This window comes from Paracoccidioides lutzii (assembly GCF_000150705.2).
Source record: "Paracoccidioides lutzii Pb01 unplaced genomic scaffold supercont2.5, whole genome shotgun sequence".
NCBI classification, from domain to species: domain Eukaryota; kingdom Fungi; phylum Ascomycota; class Eurotiomycetes; order Onygenales; family Ajellomycetaceae; genus Paracoccidioides; species Paracoccidioides lutzii.
Genome location: NW_015440951.1, coordinates 746,044 through 765,191, shown reverse-complemented (window position 1 = coordinate 765,191; position 19,148 = coordinate 746,044). Strand labels below are relative to the sequence as shown.

General features: G+C 43.7%; 6 protein-coding genes across 6 annotated transcripts; 3 read left to right on the top strand and 3 right to left on the bottom strand.

Moving 5' to 3' along the window:
* Nucleotides 1-548: 548 nt before the first annotated feature.
* PAAG_02414 (26S proteasome regulatory subunit rpn-1) lies at nt 549-3,536 on the bottom strand (the record flags this gene model as incomplete). Its single annotated transcript, XM_002795662.1, has 4 exons — nt 549-2,888; nt 2,957-3,121; nt 3,225-3,289; nt 3,395-3,536. 4 exons carry the CDS (start codon nt 3,534-3,536, stop codon nt 549-551), a joined length of 2,712 nt encoding a protein of 903 aa, XP_002795708.1.
* A 742-nt stretch (nt 3,537-4,278) lies between these two features.
* PAAG_02413 (hypothetical protein) lies at nt 4,279-6,604 on the bottom strand (the record flags this gene model as incomplete). The annotated part of the gene is made up of 3 exons (XM_002795661.1): nt 4,279-5,537; nt 5,629-5,880; nt 5,962-6,604. The coding sequence occupies 3 exons, from the start codon at nt 6,602-6,604 to the stop codon at nt 4,279-4,281; spliced, it is 2,154 nt and encodes a 717-aa protein (XP_002795707.1).
* A 173-nt stretch (nt 6,605-6,777) lies between these two features.
* Nucleotides 6,778-8,379, top strand: PAAG_11487 (hypothetical protein; the record flags this gene model as incomplete). The annotated part of the gene is made up of 2 exons (XM_015847130.1): nt 6,778-6,946; nt 8,099-8,379. 2 exons carry the CDS (start codon nt 6,778-6,780, stop codon nt 8,377-8,379), a joined length of 450 nt encoding a protein of 149 aa, XP_015703262.1.
* A 620-nt stretch (nt 8,380-8,999) lies between these two features.
* PAAG_02412 (DNA mismatch repair protein Mlh1) lies at nt 9,000-11,795 on the top strand (the record flags this gene model as incomplete). The annotated part of the gene is made up of 4 exons (XM_015844635.1): nt 9,000-9,101; nt 9,208-9,387; nt 9,539-9,805; nt 9,873-11,795. The coding sequence occupies 4 exons, from the start codon at nt 9,000-9,002 to the stop codon at nt 11,793-11,795; spliced, it is 2,472 nt and encodes an 823-aa protein (XP_015701683.1).
* Nucleotides 11,796-15,584: 3,789 nt separating this feature from the next.
* PAAG_02411 (pps1 dual specificity phosphatase) lies at nt 15,585-18,151 on the bottom strand (the record flags this gene model as incomplete). Its single annotated transcript, XM_002795659.1, has 6 exons — nt 15,585-15,714; nt 15,841-15,897; nt 15,986-16,106; nt 16,176-17,138; nt 17,191-17,277; nt 17,359-18,151. The coding sequence occupies 6 exons, from the start codon at nt 18,149-18,151 to the stop codon at nt 15,585-15,587; spliced, it is 2,151 nt and encodes a 716-aa protein (XP_002795705.1).
* A 529-nt stretch (nt 18,152-18,680) lies between these two features.
* Nucleotides 18,681-19,133, top strand: PAAG_11486 (hypothetical protein; the record flags this gene model as incomplete). Its single annotated transcript, XM_015847129.1, has 2 exons — nt 18,681-18,730; nt 18,776-19,133. 2 exons carry the CDS (start codon nt 18,681-18,683, stop codon nt 19,131-19,133), a joined length of 408 nt encoding a protein of 135 aa, XP_015703261.1.
* Nucleotides 19,134-19,148: the final 15 nt, after the last annotated feature.

Sequence of the window (19,148 nt, the reverse complement as noted above, 5' to 3'; positions counted from 1 at the left end):
ACGGGAATATACTAGTTGTAGTATGTAGGAACACCAGATAATATTTAGCAGCTTTGTATTTAACAATATTCGCCCAAATCACACATTTCTAATCTATCAAAGATATCATATGAGATGGAGGGGGGCATATCAGTGGCGTTTCTTTTCGGTTTATTTCTCTTATGAAGTTTCCATGGACAACAGATATTTTCTAGCCGAGATCACAAGTTATGAGAATTTTGGGAGAAAAGGAAGATAAAAAGGAGGAACATATGCCATTTAAATCGTGGGCCAAACCAGATAGTTGTACTTGTATAAAAAAGCAAAAGGCCTTCACTACCCTAATGAGAAGGGGGAAGCAGCAAAAATTATACCCGTTACACGCTATGGATACAGAGGTAGGTTTTTCCCGGGGAAAATTGGGAAACAATTAAAAAGAAAAGTTGGTCCCGAATCTTCTTAAGTGGAGCTTACCCATTCGGGGTTCTGTGGTGGGAAAAACATTAAAAGTCAGTTATTTTGCTACACTACCATCTACGTTGGGCGGAATGGAGTCAAAAAGTTCAATACTAATGGATTTTCCGGCTTACCTTGCGCAGAATAACAAGTCCCTCCAGGGTACTACTTAGACTGATGTATTCCTCATCTTCCAACTCCGCCCTCTCTCCATAAGCCAATAGCACCGGCGTGCTCTGCGTTTGCCAGCCAGTAATCGTCTTTGGCTTTCCTGCCTGACCCACGACATCAACAGCCTGCCCAACGCGGACGTTCACAGTGAGCGGCTTTAGATCTTCATCGAGCGTTACTAGGAATCGCGGATACATGGCCGTAACAAAAAAATAGAGGAGATAGTGCGCGTCGGCGAGAATGAAATCCTTTGCATCAATCATGGCGACCAGGACCGTAAGCAGGCCGGCAGCGGCCACGCGGGAAAGGACCTGGCGATCTGTGTGGAAGGGGTTGACGGATAGACTGCCTTTGCCCATATGGAGGAGACCCTGGGCAATGCGGACCATGAAGAGTGAGTTTTGATCACGGTGGTAGTAGCTTGCTAGTTGCCGGAGGAGCTGTGCGAGTCGTGCATTATTGGTTCCGGCACCAAGAAGGCCCATGGCGAAAATGGAGTTGATGGCGACGTCGTTGTCATTGTCGTGGCTGTATCTGGATAGGGTGTCGTATACCTTCATTTGGGGATTGCTTGGGCTGATCAAGCCCATGGCGAGTGGGACTGCTTTTCGGATGTTTGCGGCGCCGTAGTGCATCAGATGTCCAAATTGCCGCAGGACCATATCTTGACCAATATCTTCGCCCATTGCTATGAGAGAGAGTCCGATAACAGCATAAGATTGCACCAGCTCATCACCTTTCTTCTCTTCCTTATCTTCGATGTAGTCGTTACAGATGTGGAGCAGTTCTTGGAGCTTTAACACCGTGCCGGTACCAGCCCAGGCGCACACCGAAGCAAGAACAGAAGTAGGTTTCGCCATGGGATGGTCGATCGCCTTAAGAATATCCAGGATAACATCGACCTCTTCCTGCCGGCCAAAGTAGAGCAGCGCAAGACCAAGGGCCATAAATCGTGTCCATTTATCTTTCAACTGCCTCTGCCTCTCCTCATCCATCAAGGTAGTCGCGATAGCCTCACTAACTTGATGATTGGAAGAGCCGACAAAAATCATTCCCAGTGATACAGCTGCCATGGCAGATATTTGCATATCAAGGAAGGCATCTTCAACGATGGGCAGAAGGAGTTCGAGGAGCTCCTCTTTGCACGAGCCGGCATACGCTAGACCCAGACCCATTATTGCTGCCACCCTGACTGTCACACTCTTGGCCTCTGGTCCAACAGATTCACTGAGTAGAGCCATTGCCGGGTCTGCGTCAAGTCGAACGCCAGAGTTAAGGATACCAATACCAAGCAATCCTCCTGCCTTGATCTGCTCCTCTTCAGCCAGCGTGAATTTATCAATTTTATCCAGACCTTCCTCCACGTCCCATTGCAGCAGCATTCCCAACGACGCAGCCGTGGAAAGCATACCGTCATCTTTCGTTTTCCAAACCCAGGGCCCCTTATCACCGTCCACTAACATGAGTTTATCGTTGCAGAATCCAGCATTGGCGAAAGCATTGACGAAAGCGCTTGCCAGGTTATGTCTTGCGGAATCCACATTAGTGAGCCCAGCCCCCCGACTGTTCTCCAGATGTGTTTTGTAGATGTCTTCCGGCATCTTGGGATCTAGAATATTGAGTTCTTTTGCAAGGGCCTTGAAGTGGTTGTGTAGCTGAATATTGTGAAGGCACTCTGTTAGCTCTTGGCCGCCTTCCTCTTCCTCCTCTGGTGTCAAATCAAGCCATATCTGTTGCCGCGCTATAAGGAATGCCATTTGTCTCCTGATAGCCTGATCGTTAGTTGAATTGAAATCGTTCTTGATAAGATCGATATCGTTGAGACGAATAGCAATAACAATGGCTTGAGTGAGCTTGTTGTACATCATGTAGATGTCATGTGCCGTCCTCAGGAACTGATGGTCTTCAGGGTATGTGAGAAGGTTGACCATGCTGACCATATACAGACAGACTCTCGAGTACGTATTCTCGTCAAGGAACTTGGGTATTTCCTCGATCATCTCAAGTTCACTCAGGAGATCCACTGCGTCTGCCTCAGCGTTATGGGCTAGGAAGTATGGCACCAGTGATAAAGAAAGATCAACCAAATCTTGCACATCCTTATCATCCGTCAACCGATTTTGGTATTCCTGCCCAATCTCCAGCGCAAGGTGTCGGATGTACTCGTGACCCCACGAGCCCAGATCGTTCGATTTGGTTAGCAGGCGATATTTGAGGGTCTCCAGCTTCTCTTCGTCTCCGTAGGTCATGCCCAGAACCGATAGCATATCTGCAAGGGAGTCCTAGATGCATATACCGATTAACACAAACACAGATATATCAAAATGTTAAAAAAAAGAAGATGCCGCACCTTATCATCACCCGCGGGCCATTGCTCGTAAAGCACAGCAAGCTCATCATAATGTGGTCTAAGGAATTTAAGAGGTTTCGGAACAGCGGTCATCGAGGAGGTAGACGTTTTGATGAAGGTTTTTATAGCTTCCAAAGCAGGCTTGTAGAGAGACTTATCGGATTCCTATGTAGTTTAAAAAGTGCAAGCCCATTAGCTCTTTAGATTTCAAACCGCCTGTAAGCCCAGTAGGCGCACCATCAACCACGGCCGGCGAATAGTAACTGACGTGTAACCTCTCAACGAGCATCTCAAGTTCATTTTTAAGCTGTTGATCTTCCTCACTAAGCTCTTCTACAAAATAGCAACCACATGTTTGTTAGCTTCCATTCATAACATGGGCACTTATCCGCGGAGGGTTAAGAGGACCGAGAGCAGGTAGGAGTTCCCATTCCGTACCTTCTTTTGTTTCCTCCTCCTTTTTCCCATTCGTTAGAGATTTGGCATCTTTACCATCCTTCTTCTCCCCATCCAGGTCCCTGACATCATCCACCTTTCCTTTGCCCTTGTCGGCTGCATTGGGTCGCTCGTCATTCGGCATGGCGCAAGGTCTGAAAGGTCAAGAAACGCGCCTACGAAGCCCGGGCAGCTAATCTCTTGAAAAGGATCTATGGTGAGGCGGTAATGACAGGTGTTTAATGAAACACGTTTGAGGCTGTTGGGTTTAATATTAAAATTGTTGGTGAAAAAGTCAACTTGAGAGCTTTGAGAGGATCGTTCGATGTTGTTCAATATTCAACCGTTCAGAGCTCAAGCCGTCAGTTACCTAAGCCGAACGTCAACACGTGACCTTCAAATTCGTACCAGCAGAATCCGTGCAGATAGCTGTGTATGAAAAAGGTGATCGATAACTTTGGATAGTTAACACTTGTCCTACCCTTTTGCTCATAAAACTCTTAATATTTCTTTCCTATATACAAAAAGATCAAGTAAAATAGCCCTAGATTACTAGCATACAGCAAACCCAATTGAATATGATTCAAGGTTTTTGTCGATTGGGGAACAACCACCTATTCACAAAGTAAAACAACTGAGGAATATAGAAAAATCCACAAAAGTATGGAAAGGGCTCAACTTTATTATGCTTTTTGAAACCCCATGCTCTGAAGCAGTATAAATTCCAAGCAAATAACTCATGAAATACCACCAGCCAACGAACGAACCAAAAAAAAAGAAAAAGAAAAAGAAAAAGAAAACAAGAAAAAGAAATCAATGACATCGTACTAATACAGGCGTTCCTTCAAGACAAAAGTTACTTACAACCCTCCATCCACCCTAAGTCCCTAGTCATCCTCGCCCAAACAGAACAAATCATCCGCCCTGATATATGTATCCACTTGTTGCTCAGCGCCGTCGTCGTCGTCGTCGTCGTCGTCGTCGTCAGCAACATCGCACCCACCAATGTTCTTCCGGAATTCTTTCATATATGCCTTCGTCCTGTTAAAGATGTTAAGCGACGGGTCATCTCTCTGGGAATATGGCAAGATACCCAAGGAAGATAGCTCCGGAAGGCCACCGGGGAATAAACTAAGTAGATTCGAGATGGTCGAAGACCCTGCTAATATCCTTTCCTTGGCACCTATATTAGGTATCTGCTCTTGTGATTTCTCTGGCGTTGAGTCTGTGAGAGTCTTTTCGGGGCTATCAATCTTCTCATGGCCTAGATAGGTTTCGGTTTCTGGTCCAGTTTCGGATTGGGATGTCTTTTGAACTTCGCGGTTATGGTACTCCTCCGGTTGGTGATAGAGTTCACTGTGAGTTGTTGCTAGGACGAAGTCGGTTGATGCAGGGAAAGAAGGGTATAGAAGGTAATAACCGCGAGCCCGGATTAGTTCGAGCATATATTCCATCCACGATGGCAACTTTTTCGAAATGAGATTGGCCGAAAAATTTGATTTGAGAGACTGAGATTGAAGGCGGTTGGTAAGGAAGGAATGAAATTCAACCCATTTGTCACCAAAGTACAAGGCTGCATTGCTATTTGGGGCCTGCCAGAGGAATACAGGAATGTCCTTTTCGACATCTTGAAGAGAGTCGGTGGGCTTTGATGGAGTTGGTGGAGTGAAAGGTTCGTAATCGGCCGTCGGTGCTGCAGATGGGAGTTCGAGAGAGATCCCTAGAAGACGATGCGAAGCTGGCCTGGTAAGGATGGAATATTTAAATTTTAGAATGGCATATTTGAGGAAATGGTAATAGGATGGTGCTAGATCTGTTTGCGGGGAGAGGACGAGGACATGAGAGTGTACGGGGTTTTTGGGGTAGAATGAATCTATTGTATGAATGGCTGCTTCTTCGGGGGTCATTACTTGCAGCTGCATTCTTCGTCGGAGAGTAAAGTGGCCATGTTCACTCTTAGGTGGCCATTTGAATGATGACAGGTAATAGAGTAGATGAGGATCAGCATTAGGTGGCAACCCGATCGTTAATCCAGGGGCTTCACCAAAATAGTCTGCCTCGTGCAGCGACTCGAGCAATCGAATTAATGAGCCTGAGGACGCTGGAAGAGCATGCACAAGAATTTCCATATTAACCTTATTCCAAGCTAATAAAAATAGTAAAATATCAGCATTCAGATTCTAAGTTATATTTCAGGGGATTTAGGGTTGTATAAGCAGACATTGCACGTAACATACCTACAAGCGAACTGGAGTCAAGCTTTGACATCCACATGAAGTTGGCCGCCCGAGCTGGAAGGCTGATGTGATGCATGCCTATCTGGCCTGCTTGGGCTTTTGCCGCTGTCCAAAAGAAAGGCTCCTCGCGGCTCTCGCCGTGTGTAATTGTAGCCCGTGGGCGCAGGCTGTTGTGAAAATGCCACAATCCAGCTTTGACACTTGCTTCCATCCGCGCATCAGTAGACCGTGAGGCATAATCCGGACGTGCATCTTTAGACAAAACCCGACACGGCCCATTAGCAAAGCCCTAGCACCTATTGAGCAAATGGCAATTCTGCTTAATCAACTCACCATGCCAGAAAACGGGACACCCTTCTTTATCCACTCCATTAACCATCTGTATTCCCTCTATCGATACATGGTTCCTCCCCATCACCGCAAAATGGACAATATTGTAGTTCTGCCTAGCCATTTCGCAAGCCAAGGGCACAAGGTCGGAAAGGGCTTTCAAATCTGCTGCGGCAAAGAGCACATCTTTACTAGGTCGACGAAACTTGGGGTAGCCGTACCCTGAATATAGGGTTCTGAAAAGGGAATAAAACTTTATCGGACCGTTGTAATCGTATGAACTATCAATATCCTCATTCAAGCTCGTATTGGGAGACTGACCTTCAGACAGATGGCGAAGCGTGTCGGATGGAATGGTGTTGTCATCTGATACCGGCTGTTGTCCGGCGGCAAACTGTGGGTTTGAATAGAGAGGGTTAAATCGCTTAGAGGCAGACGTTAAATCGGTAGATCTGTTTTTGAAGAATAGGTATAGGATGCAAATTCCAACGAAGGCGAGGAGCATACGTCTTTTTCGGGGGGGTTTCCATGATGACGGTAGCAACGACTTCAATGGGTCGAACTTTGCAGACCTTCGAGAGGGTTCGTCGTCGTACTTCTTACCCAGTTCCTCATCGCGGAGAAAGACTCCTCTTGGCAGAGTCATGATATGATATGCAAGCGATTACAGTCAATGCGCTCCACGGGAGCTTCCGTGTGAAGGTGGGGCATTCGAGGGATATTCAAGGGATACGCTGTCTCCCAAGTTGAAGGGGATCTAAGGGCGTATGGTTGCAACCAGAGTAGAATAAATGGCTTTCGCAGGCGGCGTTGTTAGTGATGAAGGAGACACTTATAGCAAGGGACGAAGATGGCGACGGATGGATGATTAGGGGTCCGGGTTCATTTATAATGGAAATAAACCTGGTTAATATCCGGGGCTATTTCCTAGAGGCTTATATTCACCACGGTGACCGTGCAAAATGGGCTGGGAAAAGATTCAATGTTGGTTTGTTGTGAAGTTGTTGGCTGTTCTACCAGCAGTTGAAGGAGGTTAGGAGGTTGGAGGTTGATATCGCCAAGAGATGAGCAGTTTGATTCCACCTCCAAGCGCACGTCCATTGATTGCTGGGCATTAATATCGCGGTAGACAGTTCTCCGTAGCATTGAGACTTATGAATATTCTATTTCACTGTAAGAGAAGAATATATGTTCTAATAGTAATCTAGCTGAGATTCTCCTGCATTCAAATCTCCCCTGAGCTCTATGATAACCTCGTTGCTCTCTCTGTAAAGAGGGCGAGTTCTGGAGAGTGTCACTGCATATTTACCCATAAACCCATTCAGGGTAGCTTGAGGGTAGTATATATTAAGGGACATCAATATTTATTTGGTAAAAAAAACCCCCCACCATCCATCTCAGCTACTACCTACCTGAGTTGAGGATCCATTCCACCCTTATCCACTGTACTCCGCAAAAGGCTGAAGTCAAATCGACATTTCGGAACGTTTCGAGAGTTGCTGAACCGCTTCGTAATTCATTCACAAAAGGAGAAAATCTTTTGTCACTTTCAACACACTTCACAGACTGAGTGGTAACTGCGTGCGCGATAAAGCAACTTGAACGCCTGAAACACAATTAACTGACCTGATGAATCATGCTGACGTAACTAATTAACTAAGTTAATAACTAACTAGTTGGTTTGGTTAACTCTATATAAACTGGATTTAGTGCACTGCTCAGTTGAATGTGTCATTCAGTCGGATATTACATTTATTAAAAACCCATAAACAAACTATGCTTGACAAAGGGCATGGATATTATCATCATCTCAGAAGTCCCGAGTCTAGACTTTTGAGCTGATGATGTCAGGAACCGCGGTCCGGGTCGTACCCGGCCGATTGTTGCTCTTCAGGATGAATTATGGATGAGGGCTGAAAATAACTTCCAATCCATACCAAGGACTCGCCTCTCGCATTCGGTGGAGAATTGAAACTGAAATCCGTTCAAAAATCCATATTTTCATAGACCATTCACAAATAACGAGTGCTGTTGGCTCTCGGCCAACCTGGGACGAACCCGAGCAGTGTTTATGTACGTATGGTATGTATTGCATATCATATCGAGGGCCCAGAACACAAGTCGTGAACCGTCTTTTAAGCTCGAAACGTTCCGCCTGATGAGTCGAGTTTCTCAGGGAGCACAGCATATCATCAAAGGCCTGACGCGGTGATGGTTGGCTGTTTTGCCTTTGGAGAGGAAAACAAACATAATGTCAATATAGGGAGGGAGGCCGGAGCAGAGTCGGTGCCATCTGCATACGCGTCCAGCGCAAGGCGCATGCCACGTCTAAAACCGTTGCATGCTCCGACTGACACTCACACAAGAACAAGACCGACGCCTGGTGGTTTGACCAAACATGCTGCCCATTCCGTCGTGTGATGGTTGAAGTACTAGCCACCTTGAAACTACGTAGTAATTAAAAAAAGTTCACCAAGTGCGGGCCCCACATTGCCTGGAATGCCGTGTGCTCAGGGCCCATAATTAACTGCCGCACTACCGGTAGCCGACCTTCCCCTCATCCCTCCATCCATATCTCACTATTATGTCTATTATTGAACTGTTAGATGCTATCCCTCGCCTATTGCATTCTTGACTTTTCCCTTGACCCTGTAGTCCAGACCCTGAAAGGCTAAAACCAACAGCAAACCCGTGACTAAGCATCGGCGGCAGCGAGAAAGATTGGCTTACCTAAACATTGCGCAAGATTGGACCCCGACGATATCAGGTGTCTAATAACATAACTACAGATAGATACAGCCTCTGTCGTTGGTATCATATTTCCGCTTGCTTGGAGCCGTTTGTCTGCGGACAGTGCACAGGAATGGTTTGCCTTCTGTTGCCTTTCTCTGCTGCTGGACCAACCCCGCGAATTCCGGCAGTCCAAGGCGTAGGCGTGCAGTAGGGGCTAGAACCAGCCCATGCCGCTGCTCGAAGGTCTTAAAAAGCTGCTTTCCTCCCCCTGACTATCTTTTTGTTTTGGTTCCCGCTATCCTGGCACCATGGCCGACGAAGTAATGGATGTAGACTCTTTGGAGCCGCGAGGCACAAAGCGATCGGCCACAGATGCTGGTCTGCAGCCCCAACTGTCAAGGAAAATCCAGGTCAGTGCAGAATATCATTGCCACGTGACATGCATCTTCGCTCCCTATATGTACTGGATTGTGGATTGCATCTCATATGTACCTGCTGACAGCTTGCCCTTAACAGGCTCTTGACCCAGATGTGGTGAATAAGATCGCTGCTGGGGAGATCATCGTTGCCCCCATGCATGCTCTGAAAGAATTGATCGAGAATTCCATCGATGCCGGCGCCACTTCCATCGAAATCTTGGTGAAGGATGGGGGTTTGAAACTTCTACAGATCACCGATAATGGACACGGAATCGAAGTATGTTTCTTTTTTTTTCTTTTTCTTTTTTTTCTTTTTTTTTTCTTTTTCTTTTTTTTTCTTTTTTTTTTTTTTTTTTGGTATCTACTTTGTACTCAAAAACTGTGAACTGCTTCCTTGACTTCTGGAGTCTAACCGCGTGCCTTGCAAGTGTGATGACCTTGGAATACTGTGTGAGAGATTCACCACCTCCAAGCTCAAAGCGTTTGAAGACCTGTCTTCTATTGGTACCTACGGCTTCCGTGGAGAGGCTTTGGCGAGTATCAGTCACATAGCACATCTCACCGTTACTACGAAGACAGCGGGGTCAAGCTGCGCCTGGAAAGCTCACTACAACGACGGGAAATTAGTTCCCGCTAAACCTGGCCAAAGCGCAGAACCAAAGCCAACTGCTGGTCGGGGCGGAACTCAGATCACGGTATGGCTTCTCAAAGACAAAATTATACCCATTATTTAAGCGCCTTCAGCTCACGGAACAAATATAGGTTGAGGACCTTTTTTACAACATCCCTACACGACGTCGGGCTTTCCGATCCTCAAGCGAGGAATACGCAAAAATCCTTGACGTTGTCGGCCGTTATGCTGTACATTGCTCTGGCGTCGCAGTTTCATGCAAGAAACACGGCGATGCTGGAGTCAGTATTTCAACGTCAACAAACTCCACAACAGTAGATAGAATTCGCCAAATTCACGGCAGCGCTGTGGCCAGTGAGCTTGTCAATTTTAACGTTGAAGACCCAGGACTTGGATTCCGTGCTTCAGGCTGGGTCAGTAATGCAAACTACCATGTGAAGCGGACCACTATCCTCTTGTTCATTAATCACCGCTCTGTGGAATCTTCTACAGTACGGCGGGCAATAGAGCAGACGTATTCCAACTTTCTCCCAAAGGGTGGCCATCCATTTACCTATCTCGATCTGGAAATTGAGCCGCAGCGAGTCGACGTGAATGTCCACCCGACCAAAAGGGAAGTTAATTTCCTAAACGAGGACGAGATCATTAGTTCCATATGTACTGCCATCCAACAGCAACTGGCAACGGTAGATTCTAGTCGGACTTTTATGGTTCAGACTTTACTACCTGTTGGACGAAATCAGAGTACTTTGAGTTCCAACGCAGAGGGAAATTCAATGAACGATAAACCACCAACATCTCGAACCCTTTCCGGCACAAAACGTCCATATGAGAACAATCTCGTAAGGACAGACGCCACCATGCGCAAGATAACCTCGATGCTACCCCCCGCGTCATCACAATCAACCCCCATCCTCAACGGTCAGTCCCAACCACAACCCGCTGTAGCAGACGACGGCGGTCTTCGCTACGAAAACACAGACCGGGAGCCCACCCAGGTCAAGCTCACATCCGTTAAAAGCCTCCGCGCCGCCGTCCGCTCATCAATGCACAATAACCTCACCGAACTCTTCGCCTCCCTCACCTACGTCGGGCTCGTGGATGAACGACGACGGGTAGCAGCCATTCAGTCCGGCGTCAAGCTTTTCCTGGTCGACTACGGCATGGTTATCAGCGAATTCTTCTACCAGATCGGCCTGACAGATTTCGGGAACTTTGGCAGGATTAACCTAGAATCCTCCCCCCAGCTCGTGGACCTGTTATACCTCGCCGTCGCCCTGGAGCGTGATGAGCACCGAGCCAGGCAAGAACAGGAGGGGATACCTGCATCTGAAATTGACGCCATCGACTTTGACAGGATAGTCACGACGGTAGCTACGCAGCTCATCGAACGCCGCGAGATGCTCGATGAGTACTTCTCCCTCTCCATATCCGAAGAGGGAAATCTCCTCTCCATCCCTCTACTGCTAAAGGGCTACATGCCCTCGTTAGCAAAACTTCCACGTTTCCTCCTCCGCCTGGGCCCATACGTTGACTGGACTGACGAAGAAGCCTGTTTCAGCACATTTCTCCGCGAACTCGCTGCCTTCTACACCCCTGAACAACTACCCACCCCACCCCTTGTCGACCCCAGTAAGAACACACCACGCAAAGACGAGACAACAACAGCAGCAACAGCAAATCCCAAACTCACACCCACACCAGCCAGCGGAGACCCTAATGGCCCTATAATCTCTCCCACATCCACATCCACATCCACAGCCAACGAACCACAGCCCTCCACCAGCACCGGCGGCAGTACCACCAATACAAGCACAAATCAAGCAACCACCACTGACCCTTCTTCGTATCCCGACCCGTACCCAACTGAGGACCCGCTACCGCCAAAAGAAGATGAATGTATCATACGGCGCCGCGCACAGATATCCTGGATGCTAGAGCACGTGCTATTCCCATCCCTGCGTGCCCGGCTGGTTGCGACGAATGAGCTTGTCAGGGGCGTCGTGGAAGTTGCGAATCTGAAGTCGCTGTATAGGGTATTTGAGCGGTGTTAGAGGAGAAGCGAAGATATTTTACTATGGCGTGGTGCCGATTTTCATATATTGTTTAGAAATATATATGAGAAGAGGGGGAAGGGGTTGGGAATAGGGGACGGCGAAGTTTTAGATTCTTGCTGTTACGGTTATTTTTACGTTTGATAATGGCTAGGCAAGTGGGTGGCGCGTGGGAGTTTTGAGGTTTGAGACCTACAGATTCTTTGACAGATCATTTCATGAAATATATGAAAAGAGCAATACAGTCACAGGAAGGGGGGAAACTTTTAAGAGGGATCTCTCTGATCTCTACTTTACTATATTTTCCACTTTCATATATATTCGTTTTTCACTTATGACCACCCCATGTAATCTCATATACTCTCACTCTTCCTCACAACATTTTTTAACATTAATACCGTTCTAAATGTGTCACATTCCCGCCGTCCTTTTCCTTGAGACACTTTAATCGAGTATATTGCATATCATCCACATCTACGCATTCATTCTCAATCATAGCCTTGAACAACATACCTATTCACATGCACTACAATCACACATAAACAATTTCAAATCAATTTCATCTGTATAATCCCATGGATTTGAAAGGAAATTTAGATGTATATTGTCGTAATCTTGAAATTTATTATCTTAATGTGCTTCTGTATCTACATTGACCTTCTCTAATTAGCTGATTTGTAATAGTCTCACCAATTTCTCATCAACAGATAATGCCTCTAAAGCTTCTTGATTAATTTCAATAATGACATAATCAGGGCGATTAAGATGAAGAAAAGCTAGTCACCACTTAATAACATTATTTCACTTAGTGAAACCATAGCAAAATTGATAAAATAAACAGAAGTTATTAAATGTATTAAAGCTCATAAAACAATGATATCAAGATTTTTAATTAATAATGAAAAATTATTGTAAACACAGTTTGTATTTTAAAGAAAGTTAAAATTACTTTTATACTTATATTGCTATTTATAAATCTGATTTATTCTCACAAATATATAAATCTAAGTATAAGTATTTTCACAATCTGTATTTAAAAAAAGGTTCAAAACTCAATCAAAGTTCAGATTGTTATTCACATGAAAGAAATAAAAGTTTATCTGCTTGATGATATTTATCAATTATAATGCAATGAGTGTAGATATTACTTTGAACTTTATATTAAAATTATTTTGAGAAGTTTATAAAAGATTTAAATATATTAATTAATATTAATACTAAAATCTTCAATATTAAAAAGCTATTAAATTATATAAAAAAAAAATTCAAATTTATAAATTTTTTAATAGTAAATATAATTAAGAATTTTAAATATAAAATATAAATAATATTTATATCAGCTAATAAGTTACTCATTAAACTATCTATGTAAAATAAATAATATAATGAGATGACTATTAAATTATAAAATTAAGTTAATAACTATAATTGCAATAAAAATTTTAAAAAAAATAAGTTTATATTTGAAAGTAATAAAGATAGATTTATTATAAATTAAAAAAAATAGATATTTTATCAACTATTTATAGATATTTTTAAGCTTTATATAAAAATAATAATAAAATTTTAAACTACTTAATTGTTCTATTAAATTATATTCTACTTTTGATATATTATTACAAGTGAAAAAAATTTAATATATATATTAAATAATAAAAGTAAATATTTTTATAAAAAAAAACTTGTTGATAATAAAGAAATTTTGATTAATTGTAAAAAAAAAACTATAGAATATAAAATAATAGTAAAAGACTTTAATTTTATATTTGATAAATTATTACTCTATAAGGAATAAAGTTCAAAAAACTCTCTATTACTTACTATTACTTAAAAATTCAAATAGTCTTAAAGTCAAAAAAAATGAGATTTGAGATATTTGTAACTATTTTATAAAAATCTTAAAGCTAATATAAACAGATTTAAAAAAGTTATAAAAATATTATTGAAGCACTTTAAAGTTTTAAATTTAGTAATAAAATACAGCAAAAGTCATATATTATAATAATAATTAAAAAGTATTCAAGTATAGATTTCTCTCATAAGTAGAAATTATAGTAGATAAAGTAGATTTTATATTTTTTATAAATTGTCAATAGCAGATATATTAAATTAGATATAACTGCAAAGTATTAAAAGCCGTCTAATTTTATAAATGATGCAAGAATTTACTAGAGAATATAGTTTTTAAACTTTAAAAAAGATTAAAATTAAAATGATAAAAGAGTGAAACTATGACGGCGTTGTCTGCTATGACGGCGCTATGACGGCGTATGGCTACTGAGCTACGGAAACTGGCTTGGTCTGAAAAGGGTAATAGCAACGGCATAGCAACCACCCCGCAAACAACTACCCCACAAAGATGCCTAGCAATGGCAAAGCAACGGCATAGCAACCGCTAGCGGAAAGGGATATAAGGAGATCCTTCCCCAGGCCCCTGTTTCTTAAATCACCTTAGTATTCCGCTGAAATAGCTTACCTCGTTGGCAATTCAAAACCCGTTTATCTGCGTCTAGATTGAATCCATAACAAAAACTTTTTTGTTATAATATAAATATTTTAATATAATAGCAGTGTTATCAATATTACAGAGATTGAAGAAACAAAGAACTATGTAAATTAAAAACTATATTATACAAAATAAAATTGAAGTCAGTTATTTAAATTATTTATATATTAAAACTAAAGAAATAAAGATATGTATTTGCAAGTCATCTGCAGATCAAAGTATTTTAATTTTATAAATATAATTCTTTTTATCAAATCAAAATTTAAAAGTATATTTAAAGTAGTTTAATAAATATAATATTTTATTTTATTAAAAAGAAAATTCATTGATACATAATACTAATATTTTGTTAAAGTTATTAATTTCATTTAGTTATATTTTATCTCATTATAACACAATCTATGCTTTAAAAATATAAATTGATTTTAAAAGAGAAAAGAAAAAATCAAGTCAATAAACTTCAAAAGTGAAACTCTAATATTTTTTTTTAGAGTTCTACTCGGGTAAAATTAACCATTCCATATATGAGAAAAAAAAGGATAAGAAAATAAGTATTTAAAGAAAAAATAAATAATAAATTGAAATAAACGTCATATTTAGATCGAAATAAACGTCATATTGAGATCAAAACGTCAATCAATTTGAAAATAAATAAAAGAATATAAAACCGAGTAGAATATAGCAGAAGAGAAAAAAAATAATATAATCAACTGAACAAATATGAGAGACAAGGGTAAAGTTAAAAAGCTATTAGTGGATATAAAATAATTTAAAGGAACATAGTTCAACAAAAACACCATACAAATGGGGAGAAATTGTTAAATAATACAAAGAAGATCCACTAATTGGCCGTGAGCGGTAAGGTGTTGTTGTGGGGTTCATATCGTCCAGTCGTATAGCAGCAAATTGGACTGCGTGAAGAAGAACAGGGTTAAGTGCAAGAGAAAGTGCAAAATGTAGAGGGGAGGTCGGGCATGGAAAGAGAAGCAGATGATAGTGCAGTGTATAAATATATAGAACACGACAAGCAGGAAGTTGCAATATATATAGGAGGGTACGTGATGTATACACATATATATATATATAAATGGTAAATGGAAAATTGGTGAACACCAATATCAATATCAAGTATCAAATCGTCTGACGACATGACAGATGCAGCAACAGGATTGAGAAATGATCCCATCTCCGTTAAACGATACGTAAACCCGTGCCAAAGGGCTTCGTAAAAATAACCACGAGCTCGTAATTCTCTTGTGAACTTACTAAAAGAGGGTAAATCATCACTGCTGTTTCGAGTACGGTTTGTTCATTAAGGCTATCTCCCGCGCGATGGTGTGCCATTCCAGGTCATGCCGGATGGGCTCGTCGCGTCTTTGTTGTAGGATTTCATCCCATTTTAGGAGCTCGTAGCTGTATGGTGGCATAAGTATGGTAAGAATAGACAAAACGTGTACAAGTGAATTAATGGATTTGAGAAGAGATATGATGAGGTGCAATGGTGGAGGGAAAGGGGAGTAGGGAGTGGGCTGTACTGACACAAATCGCAGATGTGGTTGGATAATTACGTTGAGACGCCTGGCGCGCACGAAGCAGCTGTTGAAAAGTAAAGTGTGTTAGAAAATATCTGTGTTTGTACGGCGAACTAAGAGGGAAACTGAGAAGCGGAAAGGAGTTAACATACTATGCCCTTGGAAACGACAACCCCTTCGACGCCATAACCTCCGCAATGCAAATGGTAGCCGATCTCGAAACGCCAACGCGACAATGCACCAACGTCGCAGATCCATCCTTTTTCCCCTGCTCTATTGCATACGATACCACATTTAACACCAAACACGCCCAAAAGACATGTATGAGAGAGAAAAACTCACCAATAAAACCCAAACACCTCTCAAACTCCCCCGTTAACTCATCAATCCCATTATCCTGCACGTCTTTAACCATCATCAACCCGTTCCCTTCTTTAAGCCCATCGCTCCACTTCTCAATCTCTGACTGCGGCCAGGTAACCGGTTCCCCAATGCTAAGTATCCTTTTGATGCCAAGTGCCCGTAGTAGTTCTGGGTTATTGGCGTGTGCCAAATTGCCCAAATACATGTATGGCAGGATACGGCTGGGGAGTGACCCGTCCATCCGTGACAGCCAGCCCGGTTCAATCGTTTTTGGAATAATACTGCTGGTGCGGCTGCTACGGCGGTTACCAGAACTAACTGAAGTAGCGGCGGCCGCCGCCACAGCAGGGCTCTCGAGTAATAACCGTTGTTGGATGCTCGTCAAGAAAGCGACGTCAGACGGATACGCGAAGAAATTCCTCTTCTTCTCGCAGTGCAATCTCAACCACGCCTCGTGCACAGGCACACCCTCAGCAAACATGAAATAAGCTATGCACAGCAGCGAAATTTCGGTATACCCGTCTCCGCAATGTATTAGCACCTTACGTGCCTTAGGCGTGAGCGATACCATGGGGATATCCCCGTCTGCATCGACAGATTGCTCTTGTTCTTCAATTGACCGCTCCGGGTTTGCCATGCGATATATCCATCTGCATGTGTCGATGAGGTCGTAAACTTCAACCTGGTTCCAGGACGCGAGGACACTGCCTGATGATGGGAATTCTAGTCGCTGTGGGCTCCCGCCGTTTTCCAGCTGTGCTGATATTTGTGATAGGTAACGGAGATTGGGGATGCTGGCGACGTCGTGGGTTTCGATGAGAATGTCGAATTCTAGCTCCTCGAGGGGGTGGTCATTGGTATCTGGAGTAGGACCTTGCCAGACATTTGTGGCAATTTCTGAGGCTGCGGCCATACTGCACATTTCTAACCGTTCCCAGTGGACTAGATCGACCTGTTAGATGAAAGTAGTGACAATGATGTCCATAGTGCTTACAGAAGTCCATTACTCGACCAGTAAGTTGCCCTTCGGAATCTACAGCAATCAAGCGAGGGTATCTTTCCTCTACTTCGCGAAACGAGCCTGTGGTTCTTCTTATTAATCTTACAACTCCTCAAACCAGAAAGTAAAATACAAAGAGAGATGATATAAGAAACAACTCACTCTTCAGCAGAAAGGTATTAAACATAGTATTCTCTTGGCCAGGATCAAATTTCTTCCTCCACTCCCTCTGAGCTTTAGCAATATTACCCGCAACTTCAACTACCTCCCTTCCATCCGCCTCAGCATCGCCATAAACGATGATATCTGACAGCGGCGCTAATTTCGCCGTTTGAATATGGAAATTCCGCACAGAGAAGCCTTCAGGCGGGTCCGCATCAAGAAACGTCGTTCCAGACGGCGCCAGAATCTCCTGTGGTGAAATAGCTCCTTTAATCCTAGACTTGGACGGATCTCCACCAACCTTGACGATAGCTATGGAACGCAAGCATCGCGGTATCCGTCGCTGAGATCTCCGCCGTGAAACAAAAAAGCTAAGTTGGACGTGATTATCCGGATGTAGGCCGTGCAGCCATGGGAAGACTTGTTTCGGGTCTGGCAGTGGTCTGGCAGCGAGCTCATCCAATGCCAGGGCTAGTGCATCCGCATCTATCGAGTAGACTGGCGGATCATCGAGGAGTTTTGGGAAACTGACCGGTGGGTACAGGATACAGTTGCTTTGGAGAGGGCCGACGTGTCTGAGTGTGGGGGAAGTAGGGGGTGTTGCGAGGATCTTTGAAGCTGATGGGGACGGGCCGGGAGGGCATACAGGGATATGTTTGTTTGGGATTGGAGATTGGGTGTGAGTGTGAGTGTGCGGGGTGTGGGGGGTATTGGCGCTGAGACTAAGTGCTGAAGCGATGGAAGGTGAAGAGGAGGAATGTCGCACGGGTTGTTGTACCACCACGGTAGCCATGGTTGGGATCGGATGGGAATGGTGGTTTCCAAGGGTGTCTATCTCGTCGATTGGCGGAGGAGTGGTGATCGGGCGGTCTGAAATTTGTCCGTGTCGACAGATGGAGTGTCGCAATCAATTAAGAGAAGATGGTTACATCGTCTGCGTGATTGCTCCTTTGATATGTAATATGGTCTTCGTCTTCGTAGGGGCCAGGTGGACTGAATAAGTAAAGGGTGTGGAAATATGATTGTCCCTTATCCAACGAGAGGAGAAAGAGCTAGCTAATGGGGCCAGGATACTGAGTCCGAAGGGGGTTCAAAACTTGATCCACCTAGCCCCGGTGATATATATATAGATTGACATCTACTTAGGTTGTCGAAATTGCACTGTTGTATCTGAAATCAAAACTCAATTCAACAAGCATGGAGGAGTCTTGGTGACGACCGGGGGGAAACACAGGAAGTCAGCAAACAGTGATGCACAATGGATACAAGACTGCAAGCGATCGCGTGGTCCGGGACGAGCGGGATATAAATAGACCACTTGGATGGATTTGACGGTGGGGAAGATGAGGCGAGGGGTGTTGAGTCGAGGGAGGTAGCAATTAATGCGTAGGTATTGGATAATGTGTGATCTGTACAGTCTAGCAGTTGTGACGACAGAAGGAGGCACAATGTGCGATAAGAGAACTGAATGGAAGGGTGTTGCGGAAAACAAGATGACGATGAGGATGGTGAGGGAGCCCGAGGATAAGGCGACAGACGACAGACGACAGACGACAGGCGACAGGCGACAGACGAGAGACGAGAGACGAGACGCGTGGGCGGAGGAAAGAGCTCTGGAGAGCAGCAGAGAGACAGGAGAAGAAGGAATGGGACCGGGGGGGAGAGGAGGGGGAGGGAAGGAGAGAGACTTTGTGTGGGGGAGGGGGGGGGGGGGGGGCCCCCTGATGGAAGAAAAAGAGGGGAAAGTTTTTTATATTAAAACCTGGAAAGAGTGAGGGGGGGGGGGCCCA